General features: G+C 39.4%; 1 protein-coding gene across 4 annotated transcripts in view; it reads left to right on the top strand.

Moving 5' to 3' along the window:
• adgrl2b.1 (adhesion G protein-coupled receptor L2b, tandem duplicate 1) overlaps positions 1-22095 on the top strand; it is a 121127-nt gene that overhangs the window by 44974 nt on the left and 54058 nt on the right. For all 4 annotated transcript variants that reach the window (XM_079650838.1, XM_079650837.1, XM_079650835.1 and 1 more), the window contains one exon: positions 16788-17002. In XM_079650838.1, the coding sequence (XP_079506964.1) occupies positions 16927-17002 (76 nt within the window). In that variant the 5' untranslated portion in view covers positions 16788-16926. The remainder of the gene's footprint in view (positions 1-16787; positions 17003-22095) is intronic.

The following is a 22095-nucleotide window of genomic DNA, read 5'->3' as shown; positions in this document are numbered from 1 at the left end:
GAGGAGAGGTACATGCATTCTGCTCTTTCCAGGCTGCCATCACTGGAGAAATAGGCATCAGTGCTCATCCTATGATGGATTTCTTCCCTGGCTGAGTGTTACTGCAAAATGGTCTGGAGTCTAGAAAGTAGTCTGATTCTGAAGTGCTGACACCAAACCTGACATTTACCAGGGATTCTTTGAAGAGGCACCCACCCCAAAAAATATTTTTCAAACAACATAGAAGCTGTTCGCATTTAGCCCAAGAAAGAAGAAAAATATGCAGCAGAGGAGCGGAAGAAACGCAAAGGGCATTTTGTTTATTTAACAAAGTGCTACGGGGGTGAGTTTCTGATTTAACTGCAAAAACCCATCATAGCCATTTGGTGGCTAGCCTCAAAAATAAAGAGACAGATGACTGGAACGAATGATTACGCGTTAGGGTAGTTAACTCGATGGATGGATATATAGTCTTGCCCCTTTCAGCGAGGAAATATATCTGAGAGAGGGAAAAATCTCTCCCCTACGACCACCTCCTGTGTTTAAAATGACAGTTAACTTTCCCCCACTGGTTTAAAATGGATGTTTAATGATCAACAGAGGCTTGGAGCTAAGGTCTAGCAGTCACGCTGGCTCTCATCGCAAAGCTTAGAAAGCTCCCCTCTCTGTGTTGTTTAAAGGACGCTCCTGCTCTAAAGGAGGCTGATTCCTGAGTGATGGATCATCAGAGGTTTCTTTGGGTTGTGTGTTAACTCTTTGGTGTGTGCCGATCTCTCCCTGTTGGAGGCCGTTGGCGACGTGTGATGGATGTGTCCCGGGTCTTTAGGCCCCGTATATCAGAAGATTAGCACTGACCTGTGAGTTGTCTGGGCCGCCCTCGGAGCTTCTTCTTCAACACTGGCTGACATTAGCATATGAGGACACTGGTCTGTCTCAGGGGGAAACAAAGATAGTGTTCTTTATTTGGTTCTGTCATAGTATAGGTCACAGGAAGTGTGCAGATTAAAGGCCGAAGGCTTTGTGTTGCTATTAGGTGTTTCTGACAGGTCATCTGTCTTCAACTGGGGGAATACCTCTCTCTTCCTCAAATTCCTAAATAGTATCATATAATTATCCTAGAAATTGCGGTTCAGGCCATGCTTCACTGCAGAAAAAATCTCCAAAGTATTCAGGAATCACATAAAAATGCAAATCACTCTGCTGATCTGATGTAACATTGTTATTTCTCATTTTGCATTAAAATGAAAGAAATTGTAACGGGTATACAATCAAACTCATGTATTATTTTCCAATTGAGCAATCTGCAGGGACTCCGCACGTGATAGAAGGCTTGAATTATTTTATTAAATGCTTTCACATGAGAAGTGCATTTGTTTTCCAGAGAAACCAGTTACTCTGTATATTAAAAGGATACATTGATCATTTGTACAACAGATTCTCTAAAATATCATGAAATCCTTCCATATTTTAGTACTCTTTTAACACCGAAGTGTCATATCCATTTTGTTTTCGTGTGTTTAAGGATAAAAATGCTTTTTATGCCAGTTTTCGGAGTGCTGTTTTAAAAAACATGCACTGGATTACCCGACAACTGTCAGTTATTTGCCTGCCACGTCTAATGGCTATTTGATGCCTACTTGGTGTCACCTGGTGTCTTATGATGAAGCCAATGTGTTTTTAAGGTGAGGAGATATTGTCAAAGCCCTTGAACGTTCCCTAGGCTGTGATTGGCAGGTGTTGTCACAGAAGATGAGAAGCAGTGGGCGTCACACAGCAAAGAGAATCTATTACCTAGGATGGCAGGGCGTGCTTTCACAACGTGTCAGTGCAGTCAGCCATCTTGCTCTCTCTCTGTCTGTGGAATAGTCCCTCTTCGGATCAGCGAGGGAACATCTTTCAAGTTTAATTTTGGAGGCTGCCATAAGTAATTTTATAGATATTTTTTCTTCTTGGGTTCCATACTATGATGAATTATAATGTAAAACTAAAAACATTTACACATTCATCAGCGGCGTTTAATCCCTTTAGGGTAGTTGGCAGTCAACATTTAAAAATGCTTAATATTTTTCCCATATAAATGGCACATGGGCAAAAACAACTCTACATTCAGCTGAGCCCTTTTTGGTATAGTTGTGCTGATTTTCTCCACTTCAAAAGCCTCCCTATTACAGAGAGAGAGGGGGACTGCAGGCTCTGTGAGTTGCAGGGAGAAAAGGAGGCTTGTTGTTGATCAGCCAAGCAAATCAGATCTTGATATTTGAAGAGTGAAGTTGTGATTGCTAATCACTCCACTGCCGAGTTTTAATTAGGAGACTCATAAGCATTATGTCATTTCTCAGCCGAGCATAGTCGAGCATCAGATGTACTTAAAAGAAGAAAATAATTAGTTTTCTTCCTCGTCCAGGCTACATAAACAAGCCCAGGTTTCTTCAGGACTGTAGATTAATGTGTATTTTACTTTATGTATGTTCCAGATAAAACATCTTACATCATAATTGTGTTTCAAGTGAGCTCATGTACTTTCTACATTATATTAAGTGATATCTTGACATTATTTAGTGATACAAAGACTTGTTTTGAGCACAGCAGCCATGAATGGATGCTTTTTGCATGACGAAAGAAAGACTGGTTCTAATCTTAGACTATTTTCTTTGAGATGGTGCTATAGATCGAGCTGAGCTTATTGTCAATGGGTAGGTCTCTGTCCTGTGCTCCTAAAACCTTTGTTAGGACATTTTAATTACATCAGAGCTGGATTGAATTGATCTAGGCTTAGAGGGATTTCACTGTCGATGAGAATGAGCCTGTGCGTTAATACAGCCGGCCAAATGCTTACACCTCTGTGCTGCACTCACTCACACACACACTCACACCCACACACACGGCTGAGGCAAGAGATGTGTCTTCTTGTTGACTTTCCCCTAAGTCTGCGAGGCCTCTGTCTTTTATGTATAATGGTTAAATCAGCTGGCTGACACGGCGTCCACACTCTGCCTCCACTTTAACATATCTGTTGCCAACATTGTCGACACCTGAAGTGTCCTCTTACTGAGCACTTTCTTCCTGGTTCCGTGTTGTCACCCACCATCTTACATTTTTTATAAAGCTGTTAGATAATGCTTCCCGATGAGGGTGAATTATTAATGGTCTTGTTAGTATGAGTGGGACAGGGCATGCTTTTAACTCTCTGAGCTGCTGGTTCTCTTATCCGGTAACTAAGGGACACCGCGCAAACACCCAAAGGAATGATGTACTGCAGGAGAACAAAAAAAAACAGGAGGCGGGGGGCTCAAAATAAAATAAAAGAAGCATGCATCCTTTACACTACTGTTGGGCTAAGCCTCACAGCACAAGGGAAACTTGGCAGCAGGGAACAGCATTGCATCTATCGAGGCATTTTCTCTCTATCTGAAGTATTGAGTATGGTACGGTGGCTGTTTTGTTGTTTATATTTGTTGGTTTATACGAGTGCACATAACACTCTGGCCCTGCTACTTTTGTAAAATGGACAGTTAGCTGCTTTTGTAAAATGGACATTTAGTCAGAATTGTTAAAGAGTTTTTCTCTGTTATGTATCACTGAATATCTTATAGGTTTGGACTGTCTGTCAGACAAATTAAGCAAAAAAGGTGTCACATTGAGCTCCTGGTTCTTGTAAATGCTGTTTTTCCTGTTTTCTTACATTCTAAACTGTAAAAGATTCATTATTTAAATGTCAAAAGATCAACTGATTAAGCTCTCATTTAAATAATTGTTGGTTGAAACCCTATACAAACAGTCTAGTGGTCAGATGCTCTAGCACATTCACAGTTCAAGTACGGTAGTGTTCTTGAACTGTTAAGCCAAAAGTAAATACTTCCAAATGTCATAATAGACTTTATTATATATGGGTTCTTTATATTGTTATGTCCTTGGGCCAAGGCAGCATAAACAGTATTTCTGAGCATTCTTGTAGTAAGAAACCGCACAGCCAGGGTCTAATCTGCTTTTAAACTGTGAAATGGAGGTTTGACCCTGAATGACAAACAGTAAAACATGCTGCATACAGAGCGACTGTGCAACAGACACATTGCTGCATTTCAGTCAAATCTGTCCTTGCCACTAAATGTACGCCCGTACACCCTGACAGCTGTCCTGATTCGTATAGCACGCACTTTCATCATTGTTCCAATTCAGTCTCCCCACACTTGTATGGCCCTTCAGTTTGCATTACAATGGAGCGAGCAGAAAAACTTTGTGGAAATGCGTATAATTCAGTGGTATTGCCCTTTAAGATGCATTCTAGCCTCCATTTTACATTCAATTAGAAATTTAGCCTTAAATTGCTACATTTGGCTCTGTAAACCACCTGTCTTTTGTCAAAATCGTACACATTTTGTGCATTTAAGACCTGAAGACTGGCCAATCTTGCTTTCCCGAAGTCCCAAGTTATTTAGTTGTTAAGAGGCTATGTTGTGTACCAATTATGTGGTATTTTTGTCCATTCTGACTTAAAAGTAAAAGCTCAGGTTGAATCAGTAAGCAGTCCTTACGAAAGTATGTTTTCAGCTTTTTGTTTAACAGCAGGGGTGAGTCTTACTCGTCTAACTGCTATGAAGGAGGAGGCATTTTAAGCCCATCAGTAAACCTGCATTGGTACATCTTTCAAAAATAAAGTGCTTTACAGCTGAACCAGGAGTAGTAAGTCTTAAGTAATAACCCTGAGACTGTCACGGCGAAGAAAGGAAGTCATTATGTAAAAAGAAACAAGAAAAACAAGTCCATCCAGTTTCCATTTCCCACTGGAATGCTGCAAGGTGAAGCTTGTGTCTTTGTTTCTGAAGGAACAGACAAAGTGGGTGGACAAATTAATACAAACCAATAATGAAGAAAAACGACTTTCAATTTAAACAAGCAACACGTCTATGCTTTCAGAGCGTGGGTACACATTAAGTCAATGGCACATTTCCAACTCCATACAGCCAAACTGTGGAGCCAAACATTATCATATTTTAGAAATTGATAATAATATTTTAAGCTTACAAAATAAATATTCTAATTAGAGCTGAAATTCAGAATGATCTTCCTAGTCTAATGAATGCTATTAGATTTGAACAGGCCAGTGCAAACATATTTTCATTTAAGATTAATAATGTTTTTACAAATTGAATTAAAATCAATATCCAGGCCAATCCCTCCAGTATTTCTTTCTCTCAAACATTAATACAATATTTTTAATGTTCCACATTTTCCAAATCAGAGCAAACAAACGGACATTTGCTGCCACTAACATGTCCTTATAACGGTATCTATTTTCCTAGGAATGCCCAAAAAATTGAAATGCTGTTTAAGCACAAGCAGCTGAACAAAACCACTGACTGAATAGAATAGTTGGTGGAATTTTGATTTGAAGCTGCTTCAAGCTACTTTTTTAATAACATTAACAATTGATTGCCCCCAGATAGTTATTATTTCAATCTGCAATTCTCCCAACAAGTCTTTTAGATTATTGTTCTGGTTTACGGCTCACAACCTTACTGTTTTGGTTCAACCACACTGCTCTCATATCATGTAGCTACAAAAACCCATTGTACACTGCCTGCTAGAGATGTCCCGATCCGATCACGTGATCGGGGTTCGGAGCCGATCACGTGATTTTCAAAAGATCGGAATCGGGAGAAAAAAATCGGGGATCGGAATTTTCTATTTATTTTATAAATACTTTTTTTTAAATTTGTATTCAATGTTACAAAACAAAAATGACCATGTCCAAGTCTTAAAGTCATCCTGAGGCCTTCGTTTTGGTTTCAAATTACACAACATCATGTATGTGTTGCTTCTTTGGGGCTTGTTTTCATAGACCTGGTTGCTTGTTTCTCTCAAATCTGGCAACAGAGTGAGCAGGGCGCAATGTCTAATTGTAACAGTAAGCTAACGAGTACTGATAAGCTTGATTTTGTTTTGATCCAATGCTGCACAACTGAACTGATCCAATGCTGCTGTGAAAGAAAGAAGCTATATCCACGTTGGATAGAATATCCAATTTAAATAAAAAAATAACCTTCAGGGACAACTTGAATGCTTTTTTCTTTTTTTTCTCTTAATGCATTGCATAAAGATCGGATCGGGAAAAATCGGTATCGGCAAATTGTCAAAATCAAATGATTGGAATCGGATCGGGAGCAAAAAAAGGTGATCGGGACATCCCTACTGCCTGCCCAGTGCCACATGCCATGTGCAGCAAACTAAGTGAGTAACTGGATAACACAGTGGAACGGTCAGCCGGTAAAAAGCCAGATATTGTCCTTAAGAGTTAGTAGAGACCAGAAACAGAGCTGAAAAGTAATAACAAGGAAGATACGGATGAATGCAAATGTCATTAACTTCTGATTCAAATAACTACAGGAAAGTTTAAATAAAGAAAGTATTCATGGCGACTTTCAGTGTTTGCTAAGAACAGACACTTAACTGGTAAACACAATAAAACATCTCCCACTGAATATCTCTGCCTTTACAGAGCAGGTATTGATTTTGAAGATGGCCTTTAGAAAATACTTTTGTCCGGGGCCAAGACGCCAACATGCATTGTGTTACCGGTCATAAACAAAAGTATAAAAGCACAAGATGATGTTCATCGTTTCTTTCACATTCATCCGCATTCTGATGAGATTACATGCAGAGAAAACTGTTGACTGTAAAACACGGTGGTGAGTCTATAATAGCATTGGCAGCCGTCTCGTGGGACTCATTAGGACGGACTATTACTCCACACCGTTGTGTATGGCCAAGGTGTGCGAGACAATTTTACAGGACTACTGTAGCAGCACCGTGCTTTGCAGTGGTTTCTTGAATTTAATCAAATTCCCCCGTCAGCAGATCTAAACAGTGTTTAACATCAAGGGAAATCCTGCAGTGCTGACTGTGGAGCAGATTTCCACCTCTTTCAGCAGAGACTTTACTTCCCCAAGAAAATTACACACTTCAACTCTTGTAGGGAACGCAGTCACAGCTTCTTCTAACGCTCTTGATATTTATATGTTAACATCTTTTACTCACTATATTAGCTTTTCCACATTGATTTTATTCTTTTTCTCCCTCTATAAGCCCATTATCCCTTTTTATGCCACATTGTAGGGGTTTGTAATGTCTTGTTTGAGTGCCATGTGTAAAGTAGGTCTAATATTATATGGACTTTACTTACTATCATTGTGGATAATTTTGTCTTTCAATATTATGACCATTTAAACGGTTTTAACCAAGTTCTAATTGAAAAGTAATAAAATGAGAAGCGGACATTTTTAGTTTAGTATTGCAGTAATGATCATTTAGAAAAATGCCAGGGCTGCAGATAATGATAATGTTTTCCTCCTATTGAATTTTTAATTATTTTCTTAATTAAAAAGCTTGTTTGTGTGACCAGCTGTTCAACAATCCCAAAAATATTCAGTTTGCAATGAAACAGGGAAAAACAACAGATATCCTTTAATCTAGATTATTAGATTAGATATCATTTGAGGGTTTGTTGTTTTGTTGAATGTGATTGATAACGTGAACTGTAGTTCAGCCCTCTTTGAGGAATGTGTGCCTCTGCTTGTTTTTATCATCACACACTTCACACTTTTGCTTACTTTCTTCAACAAAATGTCCCTTTATTACTTTGTGTACAACTGTTAAACTCAAGCAACCATTCAATATTGCAGTTTGCTCCTGAGTGCATATTACAGCCCTGAATGAAGGCAAATGAATGTGTGTCAGTCTCTAACGATGCTGAATGAAAAGGGACCACACAAAACGTGCAGAGTACTAAAGCAGCCCATGTGCTGAACATGCAGAGGTAATGCAAAGCAGACTGGATTCGGGAACCAAATGTGCTTTTAGTTGGGCAAAACCTTTAACTTTACAATGAATCTACAACAGGAGGAGATGAAACCAGGGGGGTAGATGTGTCAGTGAACGTGAAGTGAGCCATGAAGTTGTCATCCTCACTACATTAAAGTATTTTCCAGCTAAAAGGAACCATATAACTTGAAATGGCTTCTAAATCAATAAGATGCACTGAGCATGATGTGTACATCAGGACGTCTGGAGAAAATTAACAGCTTGTTGGAGTGATATAACATTTCTGATTAACAGTTAATGTTCTTCTGATTAAAAATAAAGCCTCACTACGTAACACAACAGCTGTGTTGCTGAAGGAGGGAATGGAGTTGCTCGTATGGGCAGATTGGAGGTAATTTTAGTACTCCACAAGTGTTATGCAAAGATAATTCAAGTGTTAAACTTTTTAAAGTTTGTTTTGCTCAGTATGGATTAAATGAAAAAAGCCTGTTAAACTCTTTAGGCAGCGGTTACTCATCAGCCTAAAAGGAGGACACTATTTAAGATTGGAGAATATTCTGCAAAAATAAAACATATATCTATATTATGTTTCTGTTTTGCCCTGTTAATATTATAAAAAAATCAGAAAAATTATCAAACATCCATCTATCTAAGTAGACTAAAATTATATATTTTTTTACATTTGAATATTTTCTCGATTACGGTAATTGTTTGGTCTATAAAATAAATATTAAAAAAAATAATTGCAATTTCGGTGAGCCCAGAGATCCAATTTTCAAAAATGTAACACAAGACTCAGCATGATTTTTTTCTGAATTATGACTGAGAAATATCAATAGAGCTACTGATATTTTGTTTTCAATTCTGTCAAATAAAGTCTCTAAAAAATCAAAAATGTGATTTTTAATGGCTTTATAGTATTAATGAGGTGGGAATTTTCATATAATTGAAAAAGAAAAAAGGATACAATTTTGTTGGCAACCTCAAAAAACAATTTCAAAATAATGTGCTATTTACTAGCGTGATAGAAGTATTTAGAACAAAGCATCTCTGACTTATTCTGCCCCTCACCCACTTTTGAAACCACATCAGCTAATTAGCATACAATTCAGAGTTAATTTTTCGGTTACACCACCAACTACTCACTCCCTTCGGGGATAAAAGGTGTTTGCTCAATTTGCATATATATTTTTTGGGTAAAAAAAGAAACAGCTTTTTGCTTTTGGCAACAAACATGCCACTTTGTCATTGTACCAGTTTCTTGTAAGCCCCATTTGGGATAGGATTAGTTTTACGGGGAGGGAGGAAGGGAGAGTAATCGAAAAATTGGAGCATGTCTGTACATTTTAGTCCCATCCGAATCTTGCCATGTCAGGAAGTCGTGCGGATTTCAACGGCCAGCTAAATTTGGGACCTCCAGAATAACCTCCAACCCTCAGCTAGGCCTATCTGAAATGACAACCCTGAGATAGTTTGGAAATAATGTCATTTCATTTTGAGGAGAGAGGGGCTCTGCACATTCGGCTGACTATTCCAGATGCAACATTTCTTCTCCTTTTTCTGTCTGATTGAATGTAATTGTTTAAACAAGTTTTATGCTGGTCGCGTAAAATACATTTTATTAGTATGATACATTTGTGTTGTGTTGCCAGCACATGAATAGGGTTCTGTAACACTGTAAGCCAATTCAACACATTTCTCCTCGCATGTATGTTCTTCATTAACATCGCACATGTTATGGATTAGCAGTCACTTTATGTACATTTTGCTGAAAATTAATCCAGTCTGAATGGGGCTACAGTGTGTAACATGTTTTACAAGGAATCAATGCATTTCCCCCCAGAAGGTGTGAACATCAACACATCACCTGCTGGAAATGTGTTGAAGGAGTGAATGAATTTGTCGTGAGTGTTTTGTGAGTTTAGGTGGGGGGTGATACTGTTGGGGTCAATCACGGTTTCTCTTGTAAAAATGTGTTTTGAACATTGGACAGAGCTGGAGGTGAGCAGTGTGTGTGTGTGGGTGTGTTAGTGTGGGGAGTGCTAGAATTATGCGTGAAGGAGGCGAGAAGTGAGGCTGTCAGTGCATTTATTAAGAGACTGATTTGAAAAGGCGAACCCTCTCTTTTCCATGTCAGAGCCGAGCTGCTCTGCGCTCCTCTCCGGTGACCCTACTGTTTAACCAACTGCTCTGAGGTCAGCCTATTCATTTCAATGCCAAGCAGGATTGGCTACTGAGCTCAGGGTAACCTGTGCCAAATTACTGGAGAATGAAAAAGACATTTCAATCCTTTTCTCCACCCACGCATTTTCTAATTTGTAATTCAGCCTATTGCAGAATATGTATGAACTCAATAAGCCCAAGTAACCTTTGAAACATTTTCTGAATCCTATAATGAGGTTCTTACTATAAAACATTTATCCAGCAAGCACTTTAAGTTTATTAAGATGAGTCATTTTTACAAACATGTCAGTCAGAGCTGAAACTATTTGTCGATTTATTAAAAGAAAATTAAAAGAATAAAAGGACAATCAATTGAAAACTCGTTTTGATTATCATTTGAGTGCTTCTTGAAGTGAAATAGCAACAAAAAAACGTCTATTCAATTACACTTAAGTGAACCTTTTAGGGGTTTGTACAATTAGAATAAATCAAGCTTTGGAAAGCAATAAATCAATTAACTGTCAAACTAAATCATGGATTAATGAACATGATATTAAATTGCAGCTCTTGGGTCATTTTTGCTTTTGGAGGATGAAGCAGGCAAAGATAATAGTAATTATTTCGTTGACGGGTGATTTTTCAACTACAAAACCTGGACAGATCCTCTTTTTATAAGTGCTTTCTTCTCCGCACGGCTCCTTTTTGAAGACTTCACACCGCCCTCGCTCCATTTTGCTTGACACTAACCTGGTTGTTCAGTCTTGGTCTTCTTTGTTCTCCTCACTTTACTAAGCTTCTTTGCTCACCCCTCTCTGTTTCACTATGTCCATCTGCCCGCTGGCACTCTATCTTATCTACTGCCTCAATCATTTGGCCAAGAGCTGCTGAACACACCAACTGTTGTGCTCTCTCTCAGTGAAACAGTAACGCATTGGACCTCTCAGGGGTTTTCTGTTTGGGCTTATTAAGCTACACTGAAGAACATTTCAACTTAAAAGCATTTTCTTTACATATGTCGCCTTTGTAATGTAGAGCCATTTATCCTGAAAACAAAAGAAGACATAAAAGCTGGAATTGAAGTGCTTTGAATTAGAGTTTCGCATCTTTTCATATTACAGGAAGTCATTTTGACCCACACCTAAACAGAAGATGTAAGAAGTTTCATGATCTATTAAGCATCTTATAAACATCTGTTGGTCCATAAATTATATATAGGCTCTGAAGCAATCTGTAATTATGATGAAATAAGTAGCACACACTAACTCACAGGAAGAAATAATATTTAAAAAATCCAAAACAATTCATCAATACAAATGAGAACATGCTAATAAGAAACTTTTTGACCCTTTTTGATAAATAATTGTTCCTTTCCTCTTTAAACACAGAAATAAAAAGAATACATTTTATGGCTACGACCTTTGCTCTTGTTCCACTTATTAGTTTTAATGTTGGATTTTGGCGTTAGGTTGCACAAATCAATTCATCAATTTTGAAACTTGGACTGTTGTGGACATTTTCTTTATTCTTGGTAAATGTTATAGTGCCCTTAATTAACTGAGAAAACACCTTGTAGATTATCCAAAATGTTTATTATTTAATAGTTGCTGATTTCAAAGCAAAGCATGTAGCTAAATGTAAATTGAGCAAAGCAATATAATATCTCTTGACTTCTTTAATCCTGTTTCTTTGCTCACAGAAAGATCACCCATAAATAATTACAAATAATTGCACTGAATGTTTTGCTGCTCTTTAATTCGTTTTTGAATTAAATAGCTTTTTAAACCACTTACAGACCATTCTCACATAATAAATTGCTCATAAAAATAAAAAACATTGCTTGCATTGTTTAATCAACAACTCAAAGCTTATTCAAACTTATTTGTTCAATCATAATTAAAGACTAAGAAAACCAGAAAAAGGTGTATGAGTGAGAAGCATAGAAGCTTTCAAATTCTCATAAAAAAAATCTAAACTTTAATCAAAAAAGGATATGGGTTTTGAAAGTTAGAACAGCTCTAAAACAAATGTAGACTTGTCTTAGGTGAGTCATTTGGTCGATAAAATGTAATTTGTTACAACATAGTGACCCTTTATAGTAAGCTGAGACCCCCTAATTGTTCTTGCATGTGCAGCTGTAAACCAGAGTTTACAACCTGTCCCAATAGTGTATCTTATCAGCGGTGTTGAGAAAACACACTCTGTACACTGAGCTCCATTTCAACTCATCTTTGTTTCTGGCAGTTGATGGCAAGTTCTCTTCATATCCGATGGAGCCACAGAAATTACATCACGTCCCTGCAGGGAATGAAAGCACAGCGCTGACAGGACTGTCAGGACTAAAGAGTTCCTTGGGAACATCAGGGTGAACCGAGGACCGGGAAAAAAAGTGTCTGGAGGCGGTGTTTTCTTAGTTCCTGTAGTTCCCAACTCCCACTTCTAGCCCATCAACCATTTTCTGATGTTTGAAATTCCCCTCTCACATGTGTGCCTTTTTTTTTTTTACCCTGAATGTAGGGCATGTGGGCGGGGCAGAAAGTCCTCCAAATTAGCAGTTACTGAAAGAGTGGAAGACGAATCATTGTGTTGGCTAGATCCTGCTCAACATCTCTATTTCACTTGTAGGTTTTCAGCTTACACTTGGACTTGCGCATTAGTTTTGTTCCAGTCTTATTTGATATGTATGTATGCACTCTTTATCTCTCTTCTCGCCATTGACAATCGAAAATAAATTAACATTCCTGGGCTTTATTTTTGTCTTCACTAAGCCTGCGGAGAAAACTAGGAGGCGAACCGAGGAGGTCAGGCCATACTCACAGGCTGTCAATCCTCTGGGTGACCCAACCGCCCCTTCCTCTCTCCCCCTTCCATTCTTCTCCTCCTCTGCTCTCCTTCTCCCATCCATTTAGTCCCTCCCGGCTTAGAAACTCCCAAACTCCCCCCTTCTCTCACTCCCTTTCACTGGACGCCTCTCCAGCTTGAGTGAGGCAGACACAAGCTTTGTCAAAGGAAACTCACATTCATTCAGCCGGCTGTTGCACACAGCCTTGTATTTCATGTGAAGACATGTGGGCTGTCTCCTTCTATCCATTTATTTTAATTATGTTTTAATTGCTTGCCGTCCTCTTTTAAATGCTTGCTTATTATTTCTATCGGGCTGATGTGAAAAATTGGCTGCAGACTGTGATTCTCTCCATTATCTTAACTGATGATAGATTTCTCTCCTTGGGTTTCCACTGTGTATGCATGGCAGACAAAAGAAAAACAGATGTCTTGAATGTTTGCCTATCATTTTTCATTTCATTGGTGGATTTTTTTGGGGTCTTGTTTCCAGAAAGACATACTGTTAATAGAGAGAGAAACCCTGAGGGAATATGAATATGTACTTGTATTTTTCTAGAAAGAGGACCCAAAGGAACATATAAAGATAAATAGCTTTTATTTAGTCAGTGGTCTTCTGGTGTATATTAAATGCTTGTGCTCATTAGATTTAGTGTAGGTGGTGACAGTTAGTCATAACTGCGAACATTTTCTTTTCTTTCAACATTATTTGCCTTGAACATGATGATCATTATACGCAAATTGCTGGCCAAGACACAAGTAACCTCAATTCTCAAGCTTCGGCGGGGAGGGGGTTGTCATAGATAATTCCTTAGCACCATCTCAGAGGGGTTAACGATGCCTCACTTACCAATCATTTTCTGCTTGAGAACATCTGAGCCCCCCACAGCCGCCCTCCCCTGTCCCCTGATATAAGATCATGATAAGACTGTCAGTGCTTGTGTAGAGGATCTTTTTTTAAACACTTTATTTATTGGTCCCGCCTACCACTACCTCCAACACCTTTGAGATGTGTCTGAATATGTGGCACGTCTAATGAGTTGCACTGCTCCGTACGTTTCCATGCAGGACGGTTGGCTAATTCTGTCTGCCAGAGCCATAATGTCCTTAACTGAGCAACACTGCTGAAAATCAGGAAGCTCCACGCTAATATGTGTTTATAAAGAATGTTCATTTAAAAAGATAAATGTAGATATCATTCTCTCTAATTAAAAAATAATAATATCTGATGTACAGAAATGGGAAGGGTTTAAAATAAGGAAAGCCATTTAGGTAATCTTGATAAACTCATCCGATCAGGTATATTGGAAAATGCATCCATCTGTCCAAGTCCCTCCCAACCTCTTTAAGCAGAAAGTCATGATTAAGTTAAAAGGCACCTCCCAGTTGGTGACACATTGAGGTCCACTGAAAGGGAATATTGGTCCTTGAGATCTTTTCGGCCATACTGTACCTGTAAAAAGGTTTTTCTTTTAGTCCGCTAATTTCTTCTTCTGTTGGTTCTTTATAGTCAGCGAGGCCAAGAAGTCGAGACTATCTGTGTGGTTAGCCTGCTTTTCTTCAATGTATTTTACCGAACACCCAAGAGCTCGATTTTCATTGACCAGTGTTTCTACAGAAATGGTTAAAGTCTTCAGCTTGTGGTCCATCAGAGTTTGAATTTGTCAAACCCATTTTCCATTTGATCAAGAAACCATGTCGGTGGTACTTCAGTGTTAGCCTCACAGTGCTAGTGCTATTGGCAGGCGTTTCAGTTATTTTCATCCGTCCTTCATCTCTGTTTTTTTTTTTAGCTTTTTCCAGTTTAGTAGTATACCTTAATCTCAAATTGCAAAGAAATTCGTACCGAGCTTAAAAGAAACATAGGAGTAAAGAGCAGGAGTTTGTGGAGGACCTGGTTTCTGCGTCGGTTTTCTACGCCGCCATGTTGGATCCCTCCTGTGTAGAGCATCTAAATGTTAATCGCCTAATCCCTTTATCTCACGTCCAGAGCCATTCAGTGCAGAAATCCCACCAAACAAAACAGTTTTTGGGAAGATGAGCAGGGCTGTGTTCTCTACCAGCTTAAGGGAGAAAGGAGACATGTAACTCAGCAGGGAGACAGCCGATTGGGAGAAAGAACCCCGGGGTGGTGAGGGCAGGTCTGCATGCGAGAGGCCGGCAGGCTCTCGCCCCCTGGTGTCTGGAGGGGCTGAGTTGCTCAGCATGCCCAGCAGGCCAGAAGGGCAGGGGGATGTCCCCCCCATCAGTTTCCAATCTCCTCCTGTCAACCACTATTATGGTTACCCGTGGCCCCAAGCCTCATATTTGCAGAAGATAAATGGCTGAGGAAGAAGTCACAAGTCTCTGGAGATTTGGTTTTCTGCCCAATATTAAACTGGTGGCAGTTCTGTAAGAAGACCTGAGAGTGTTAGCAGCCTTATTAGAAGTGTTGCAGGAGGGCTGGCAAGCACCAATTCTGTCGTATCTGATCTGGTTCGGTGCCACTGGCATATAAACAACTGGAAGATATATATAACCACAAAAGCTATGAAAACCACCCACGTTTGACTGATAAATTATAAGTTAGCTGTATGTATGTTCCCTTGGCACAGACTGTGCTGTACAACTGCTCGACCAAGGTGATCTCAAATGAAAATAAACACTCTGCTGCTTGGTGCCGATCCGGGGGGCTTTTTTTTTTGTACCGATTATCCCATGACCAGGCTTCGGTCATGTATAGAATACCTCATAGTGACTGAATTAGTACTCAGTATGCTAATGTGAAAGCTTCCCATGTTTTGTGGGTTTCCATGTTGCCAAAAATATCCAAGCGATTAGTGGGGCCTGGAGAGCGATCAGAGCTGACTGCTCTGCAGCTCAAATTTAGGTTCATTATAAAATAATCAGGCTAGTAGACGAGTAGCTCTGAAGGAGCAGCATTCAGGCACTTGAAACATTAACTTGCATCTGCATAGAGACGGCTACTAAGTGACCGATCGCGTGTGTGTGTGTGTGTGTGTGTGTGTGTGTGTGTGTGTGTGTGTGTGTGTGTGTGTGTGTGTGTGTGTGTGTGTGTGTGTGTGTGTGTGTGTGTGTGTGTGTGTGTGTGTGTGTGTGTGTGTGTGTGTGTGTGTGTGTGTGTGTGTGTGTGTGTGTGTGTGTGTGTGTGTGTGTGTGTGTGTGTGTGTGTGTGTGTGTGTGTGTGTGTGTGTGTGTGTGTGTGTGTGTGTGCATTGGGGACATGCTGAATGGCCACAAGATGGAAATAAACAAGATGCAATATATTTGTGTGTGTGCTGTCTCTGCATCAGTGCCACATCTTCAGCAGTGTGTCATTGGTTATATGTGTGTGCAGGCATGCATATTTGAGTCAATGTTTGTGTGTGTGGCATTTCACATATGACACAACACATCCCTCCTCGGTGTTTGACTTTAGTAGGCAGCTTATCTGTCTGGTGTGTTCGTCCGTCTCTCAGGCTCTAACCTTTTGCAGCTTTTGCAGACAAAGGGCTGTTTTTGCCACCCCTTGATAAGGAAGGAGACAAAAGTAGCTGACAAAGCGACTGGGTCTCTAATGGCGTCCTATGAGAAAGTGTTGCCGGAGCGACAAGCTTTCTCCTGCGGGGAAACGGGAGTAAATGGTGAAGGTGGAACAGGGAAGATTGGGAGAATGAGGCAGTGTGAACATTGTGTTGTAACACGTCCCAGGGATCTGAATAAGTGCAAATAGAACCAGGAACCCTGTGTGCTCTATTTCACGTCCTTGCCATCATTTAGAAGAATGTTTTAATATTTATATGAAAACTTCTCCAACATGCGTTTTTGTCTATTCATTTGAACAGCAGTCAGAAATGTTGTTTCAGGGGGTTCGGATTTGATGTCTTGGAATGCACACATGCAGAATCCAGAAACAAAATAAATAAATGTGGTACCTAAGGCTGTGATGATACTCATGATAACAGTCCATTACCTCCAAATTTATGTTCTCTCCTCTCTCTTTTTTCCAGATGAGGAAGATGATTGGTGATGCTTCTCTGATAAATACTGATCGTTGACATCGCTCCAGCTTTCAGCTTTTCCACTGCAACCAATTAAACCACTATTATTAGCAAAAAGGCTCCCTGGATCATCTGCATACAGCGCACAATGGCCTCTGCACTGTGGAGGTGTCTGGTCTTCCGCTGCCTCCTGCTTCTTCCCTTTTTGCTTCAATGTTCACAAGGTGAGTAACCATGGAGTAGCGTGGCAAAAAGTGTTAATGGTATTCTGGTCAACCTCTTTCAAAAGCCACTTATTATTCAGCTCTGAATGTGTGGAATTTATTAGCACAAGTCTTTTTGTATGTCATAATTATTCTCCCTCAGTGGATTTACCCTTGAAGAGTGAAAAATGTGTTTCGAACACTTTTACTGAACTAATTTTATTATTGCTTATTAATGGACACATTCACTGTCACATTGAATTCACTTTCAGAACAACAGTCAAACGGTGTGTCAAAGACCTTCCCATTAATATCTGTTCATAGCTGCACCTTTTCTGCATAGTAAGCTATACAACAGAACGCTTAGAGGTATTTTGAGGTATTGTATTCCTTTTTTTTTGTGCCTAAACCAAATCCTTCTGATGGTCGGGGTACCTGAAAGCATCAAAAGTACAATACTTGATTCAGTGCCAGACGCTGAAACTAGGAAAGTGTGTGTCAGTGTTTTTAAATGTCTGCAATGACATCCCAAGGCTCTTTTTTGGTTCCTTCCCTCATTTTTGATTAGTGCATTTGGCTGTAATTACAAGTATTGTCACAAAACACACCCTTCTGTTACATGCCCATCAAAACCACTGATGTTGGTATGTCTGCTTAATGATGATCATTAGATGTTCCCCTCTTTCATTCCCATTGTACTGGGGAACAAAGTAACCCAAAATCACATGCTTGTATGCCAAGCATTGATTACAGATAGATAGTTGAAGCACTGTATCTTTGGGGATTCCCATTCAATTTGAATGCATCCTTTTTTCTCCCTTTGGCTGTTTTCTTCTGATAGATGTCTCTTTCCATTTTATTTTAGGCTATGGTGTACAATTTATTAACAAAGACATATTGCAATAGAGCCCGCTATCCCAGCAGCTTTCCAGCAGAGATGCATTTCTTTGTAGATAAGCAATTATAGATAATATTGCTGAGGCATTTGAAGAATTGAATCGTCCTGTTGGATTTCTTAAAGAAGAATACTGCTTGGTATGCAGAACGCTCAGGTTTTGGGTTTCACTTGATGCGAGGGCTCTCCGGTCTAAGAATGCATATTTGCCCATCCATCAATAAAGGTGTGTGTGTGTGTGTGTGTGTGTGTGTGTGTGTGTGTGTGTGTGTGTGTGTGTGTGTGTGTGTGTGTGTGTGTGTGTGTGTGTGTGTGTGTGTGTGTGTGTGTGTGTGTGTGTGTGTGTGTGTGTGTGTGTGTGTGTGTGTGTGTGTGTGTGTGTGTGTGTGTGTGTGTGTGTGTGTGTCTCTGAAAACAATATCTGATTCTATCAACATGCCACTCACTTCCAGTCTGTCCAGCCCTGAGGGCCTGCATCCTTATGATCTATGCTTCCATCATAGTGCCAGCAACAAAACTCCACTTGATAATTACCTCTTGTCCCTCACCAGGAGAGAGTATAATCAGGTTATCGCTTTCACCCAAAACATTCCTCACGCTGAATGAAATGCTCAGCTCAAAGAAAGTGAGTTTTCCCTCTCTTAGTATTGACCTCAACGGCCAGTAGGAAGGATAAACCCCAGTTGGGCCTATTCTGGCAAACTTCAGTTAGCGGAAAACGATCTTAAAAACTCTCTGACCACTACCTTCTTAGCATCAAACAGCATACAGACAACATATTTGACTTGCTGCTGAACACATTCGAGAATTTAGTATCTTAAGACAAAATACCTCAGGAGTTGGTAGAGAGCAAAACAGATCTACAAAAAGAATGAATATTTGCCTAACATTCAGCTGGTTGCCAGAATTAAGACACCAAATGCTAATGTTGTTCTCCAAGGGCAGCTTTGATATGGTGTAAAGGAAATAAATAGAAGAAACATTCACATTGTTATCACTGAGATGAATACAGTGAAAATACTAATAAGAGATAGCATTCATGCTTTGCTTTCCCGGGAGTTTCTTGTGTGTGAAGTTATTTTGAATCCAGCAATGGCACGTTGGACCCTTCACCCGACGCATCAGATGGTTTGTTACGCAGAACGTTCTGAGAAGCTGTCATTGAGAAAAGGCAATTAAAAAAAATACTTGGCAGGCTATTGGAGGAACCATCTGTCTATTACCTTCTAACATGGGCTACGTCAACCAATCAGATCGACGAAGCAACCCTTAGCTGTAGTCAATCGGGAATACAGAGTGAACATTTTATCTATAGGGAAAAGCCGTGCTCTTCTTTCTGTGAAGAAATACTCTCCAGTTGTGATAACTGATAATATCACAGTTTTAACACTTCAGTAGCCGGCATTGTTTTTTTTTTTGTTTTTTTAACTCAGTGTCGGCTCATACCTGAAAATGTATACCTTTTTTATTATATCAAAAATGGCTTTAAATTATCGAACTTTTTTTACAATTCTTAATGACTCTATTTTAGTATTTTTAATTGGGTATAATGGAGCAGAGAAAAACATCACATGGAAAATTCTCACCCTATATTTATATACAGTATACTATTTGTAGGTCTACATTTTCCTTGGACTCCATTTTACTTCATCCTGGGGATGTTGCATAACAGATATGGATGCTCCTGCTAAAGTAAAGTAGGGCATTCAGATATCAGATTTGTTTTAGATGCTTCAGACCGCCCAATCTGCCATTATGAAAGAAGACTTCCAGATTCAAAGGGAGCAGCCACAAAGGTGGGGCATTTGCACAGCAACATATCTGCTGTGACTGAATGAAAAGCTGTTATTTGAGTGTTTAAAGTAAAGAAAGCCAGGTTTGAGGGAGGATTAGGTTGCAAGTCAAGTGTCAACCCTTTAAGTTGATTGATGTGTTTAAAAGCCAAAAGCAGAGAAGGCACTTTGGCCTTCATATCTAAATATTGCACAAAAGGGAAATGTAAAAGATTAAGTGGTTTGTGTTATATCTGCAGAGATGGGGATCAGAGAAGTCAGTGTTTGTTTAGTATGGACTGAGAGAACGAATGAGGGACATTAATATTCAGTTGTTTAAATAATCAAGTCAGTAGAAATAAAAAATCTTGCATCAAGAAAAAAGGATAGATTCCTTTAAAACAATCTGCTCTGTTCTTTCTGTTAGTTTTTCATCTCCCCCGCACCGCTCTGAATAACACGCTGCACATTTCGCTCTAAGGGGGATTGTGAAATATTCCTCGGTTGAACATACCATCATGCTTGTGTTTCTCCCCAAAAGGTTGTAAAGGTTAACAATACATCTGAGCACAACATTTGTCTCAAGCAGTGCCATACATTTAGCTGATGAAGGACCCTCCCTTGTGCCACACTGGCATTTCCAGTGGTGGGGTTGACTGAATGGAGAAGCCATTGTGCTCTAACTCCTCTCTGGCCCCGGGCCATACACATCCAGTCTGTCATCCATTGATATGCTTGGCTTGCCATTTTATAATTCATATTGAATGTCCATGCCAGGGCGATCGTGAATTATCAGCTAAACCATGGGAGATTCACAGATGACTGGTCAATCTGTGAGGAAGAAAGAAAAAATCTGATATATCCGTCTTGCATGAAAATTCTGCCCTACTGGAAATATTTCAGACAAAAAGGCATGGGTTCATCATCTGGATTGAATGGACTTTTTTGCACCCTTGGAGACAGATAAATGATCACATTTTTTATTTTCAAAACAGTTGTGTAAGCGTTTGCCACAAGCCTCGCAAGTATGCAGCTTTTCAGTCAATGTACAGCGCACCAGATGTATTTCTGTAAAGCATTGTACAACAATGTGCTATTTTAACAGTAACCCGAGAGCTGGAAAACGTTGTGCGAGAATATGAAACCGAAATGAGCCAAAGACGGATGAATCTCAAGGATCAGTATTTCACTCAGAGGAAATTAAATACAATATCACCCCTGCTAGGGTCATCCTAGATTTATTGCAACAGAGATTTCCTGAGTTCGTTTTTTGTAAAGCCAAAGCAGCAAGAAATGTCTCCATCCAATATGTGAATGTGAGAGCAACACTCTTTTCCCTTTAGATGAGAAGCTTGCTATTTATTATGTGTTTGGATGTGATCGTAAAAGCTGTTGTTGCATAGCCAGCTGATGAACAAACACTTTATTTATTCGACTAGGAGCAACAGTTTTCTGACAGTTTGATTTCATCTGTTAAGCACGCCTTAAATCTCTCTTGCTCGGAGCATCTTGGAGCCGTTCCATTCACACCCCTTATGGTAACAAGTTGTATAAACATTGGAGCAGATGCCTAAATCACTCTTTCCTTTCTTAAATGCTGTCCGCCGTTTTTTTCTCCAGGCAGCCTAATTCAAATAATAGATGAGTCCCGCTTACAACCACAAAGTAGTTTGCCTCAGAGTCTAAACTTTTGGATTTGCTCGGTGTAAGTCTGCTTCACAGGAGGGTTCAGCTGTCAAAACAACGTAATGCATTTAATCTTGAGTGGAAGCAGAAGGGTTTTGTGTAAAATAAAGGCTACTCTCAAGAAAGCTGTTGAGTCTTTTTCCTTTATTAGTGTGAGGGGAAGTTTTTGCCAACATTATAAATTCAGGTTTGGAACAAAGACAAAAGTATTTACGGACGCAACAACAACCTGTTAGATTTCAGTGTGGGTCCATGTTTACCCCATACTTTTAAATAGCTTGGAGGCATGTCAGAACTAATTTCATTTGAAAAAAGGAAAAGCACAAGCTTAACAAACGTTTAAAAACAAAAGGAGTCATATAACATTTAACACAGAAGGGACACTGTGCTTAGGCAATCAAAGCAGATTTTTACTTTCACGAAATACCTGCGGCTGCAAATTTAGTTTTTCAGAACAGCCACTCCAGCAGTTTTATTCTGAAATTGTAGTGCATTTTAAGCATTAATTTGTTAAAGACACCTTGAGTTTTGAGACACATTATGAGTGTAAAAACCACAAAAGCCATTAGAACAAAAAACCTTGCTATTACAAAAAGGAAATGAGAGTGATTCCTTAGTTATATTTACTCGGTGTGAACATTTAGAAAAAAATGATGCCCTACTCTTCCTGTCCTCCTTCCTCTGTATCAGAAATGTCATAAAAGCTCAGGTCTTACATTTGAGTTTTTACTGGTCATGATTTACACAGTAACGACTGGTGG

This window comes from Notothenia rossii, assembly GCF_949606895.1.
Source record: "Notothenia rossii genome assembly, chromosome: 9".
In the NCBI taxonomy this organism is placed as follows: Eukaryota; Metazoa; Chordata; class Actinopteri; order Perciformes; family Nototheniidae; genus Notothenia; species Notothenia rossii.
This window is presented reverse-complemented; position numbering and strand designations above follow the sequence as displayed.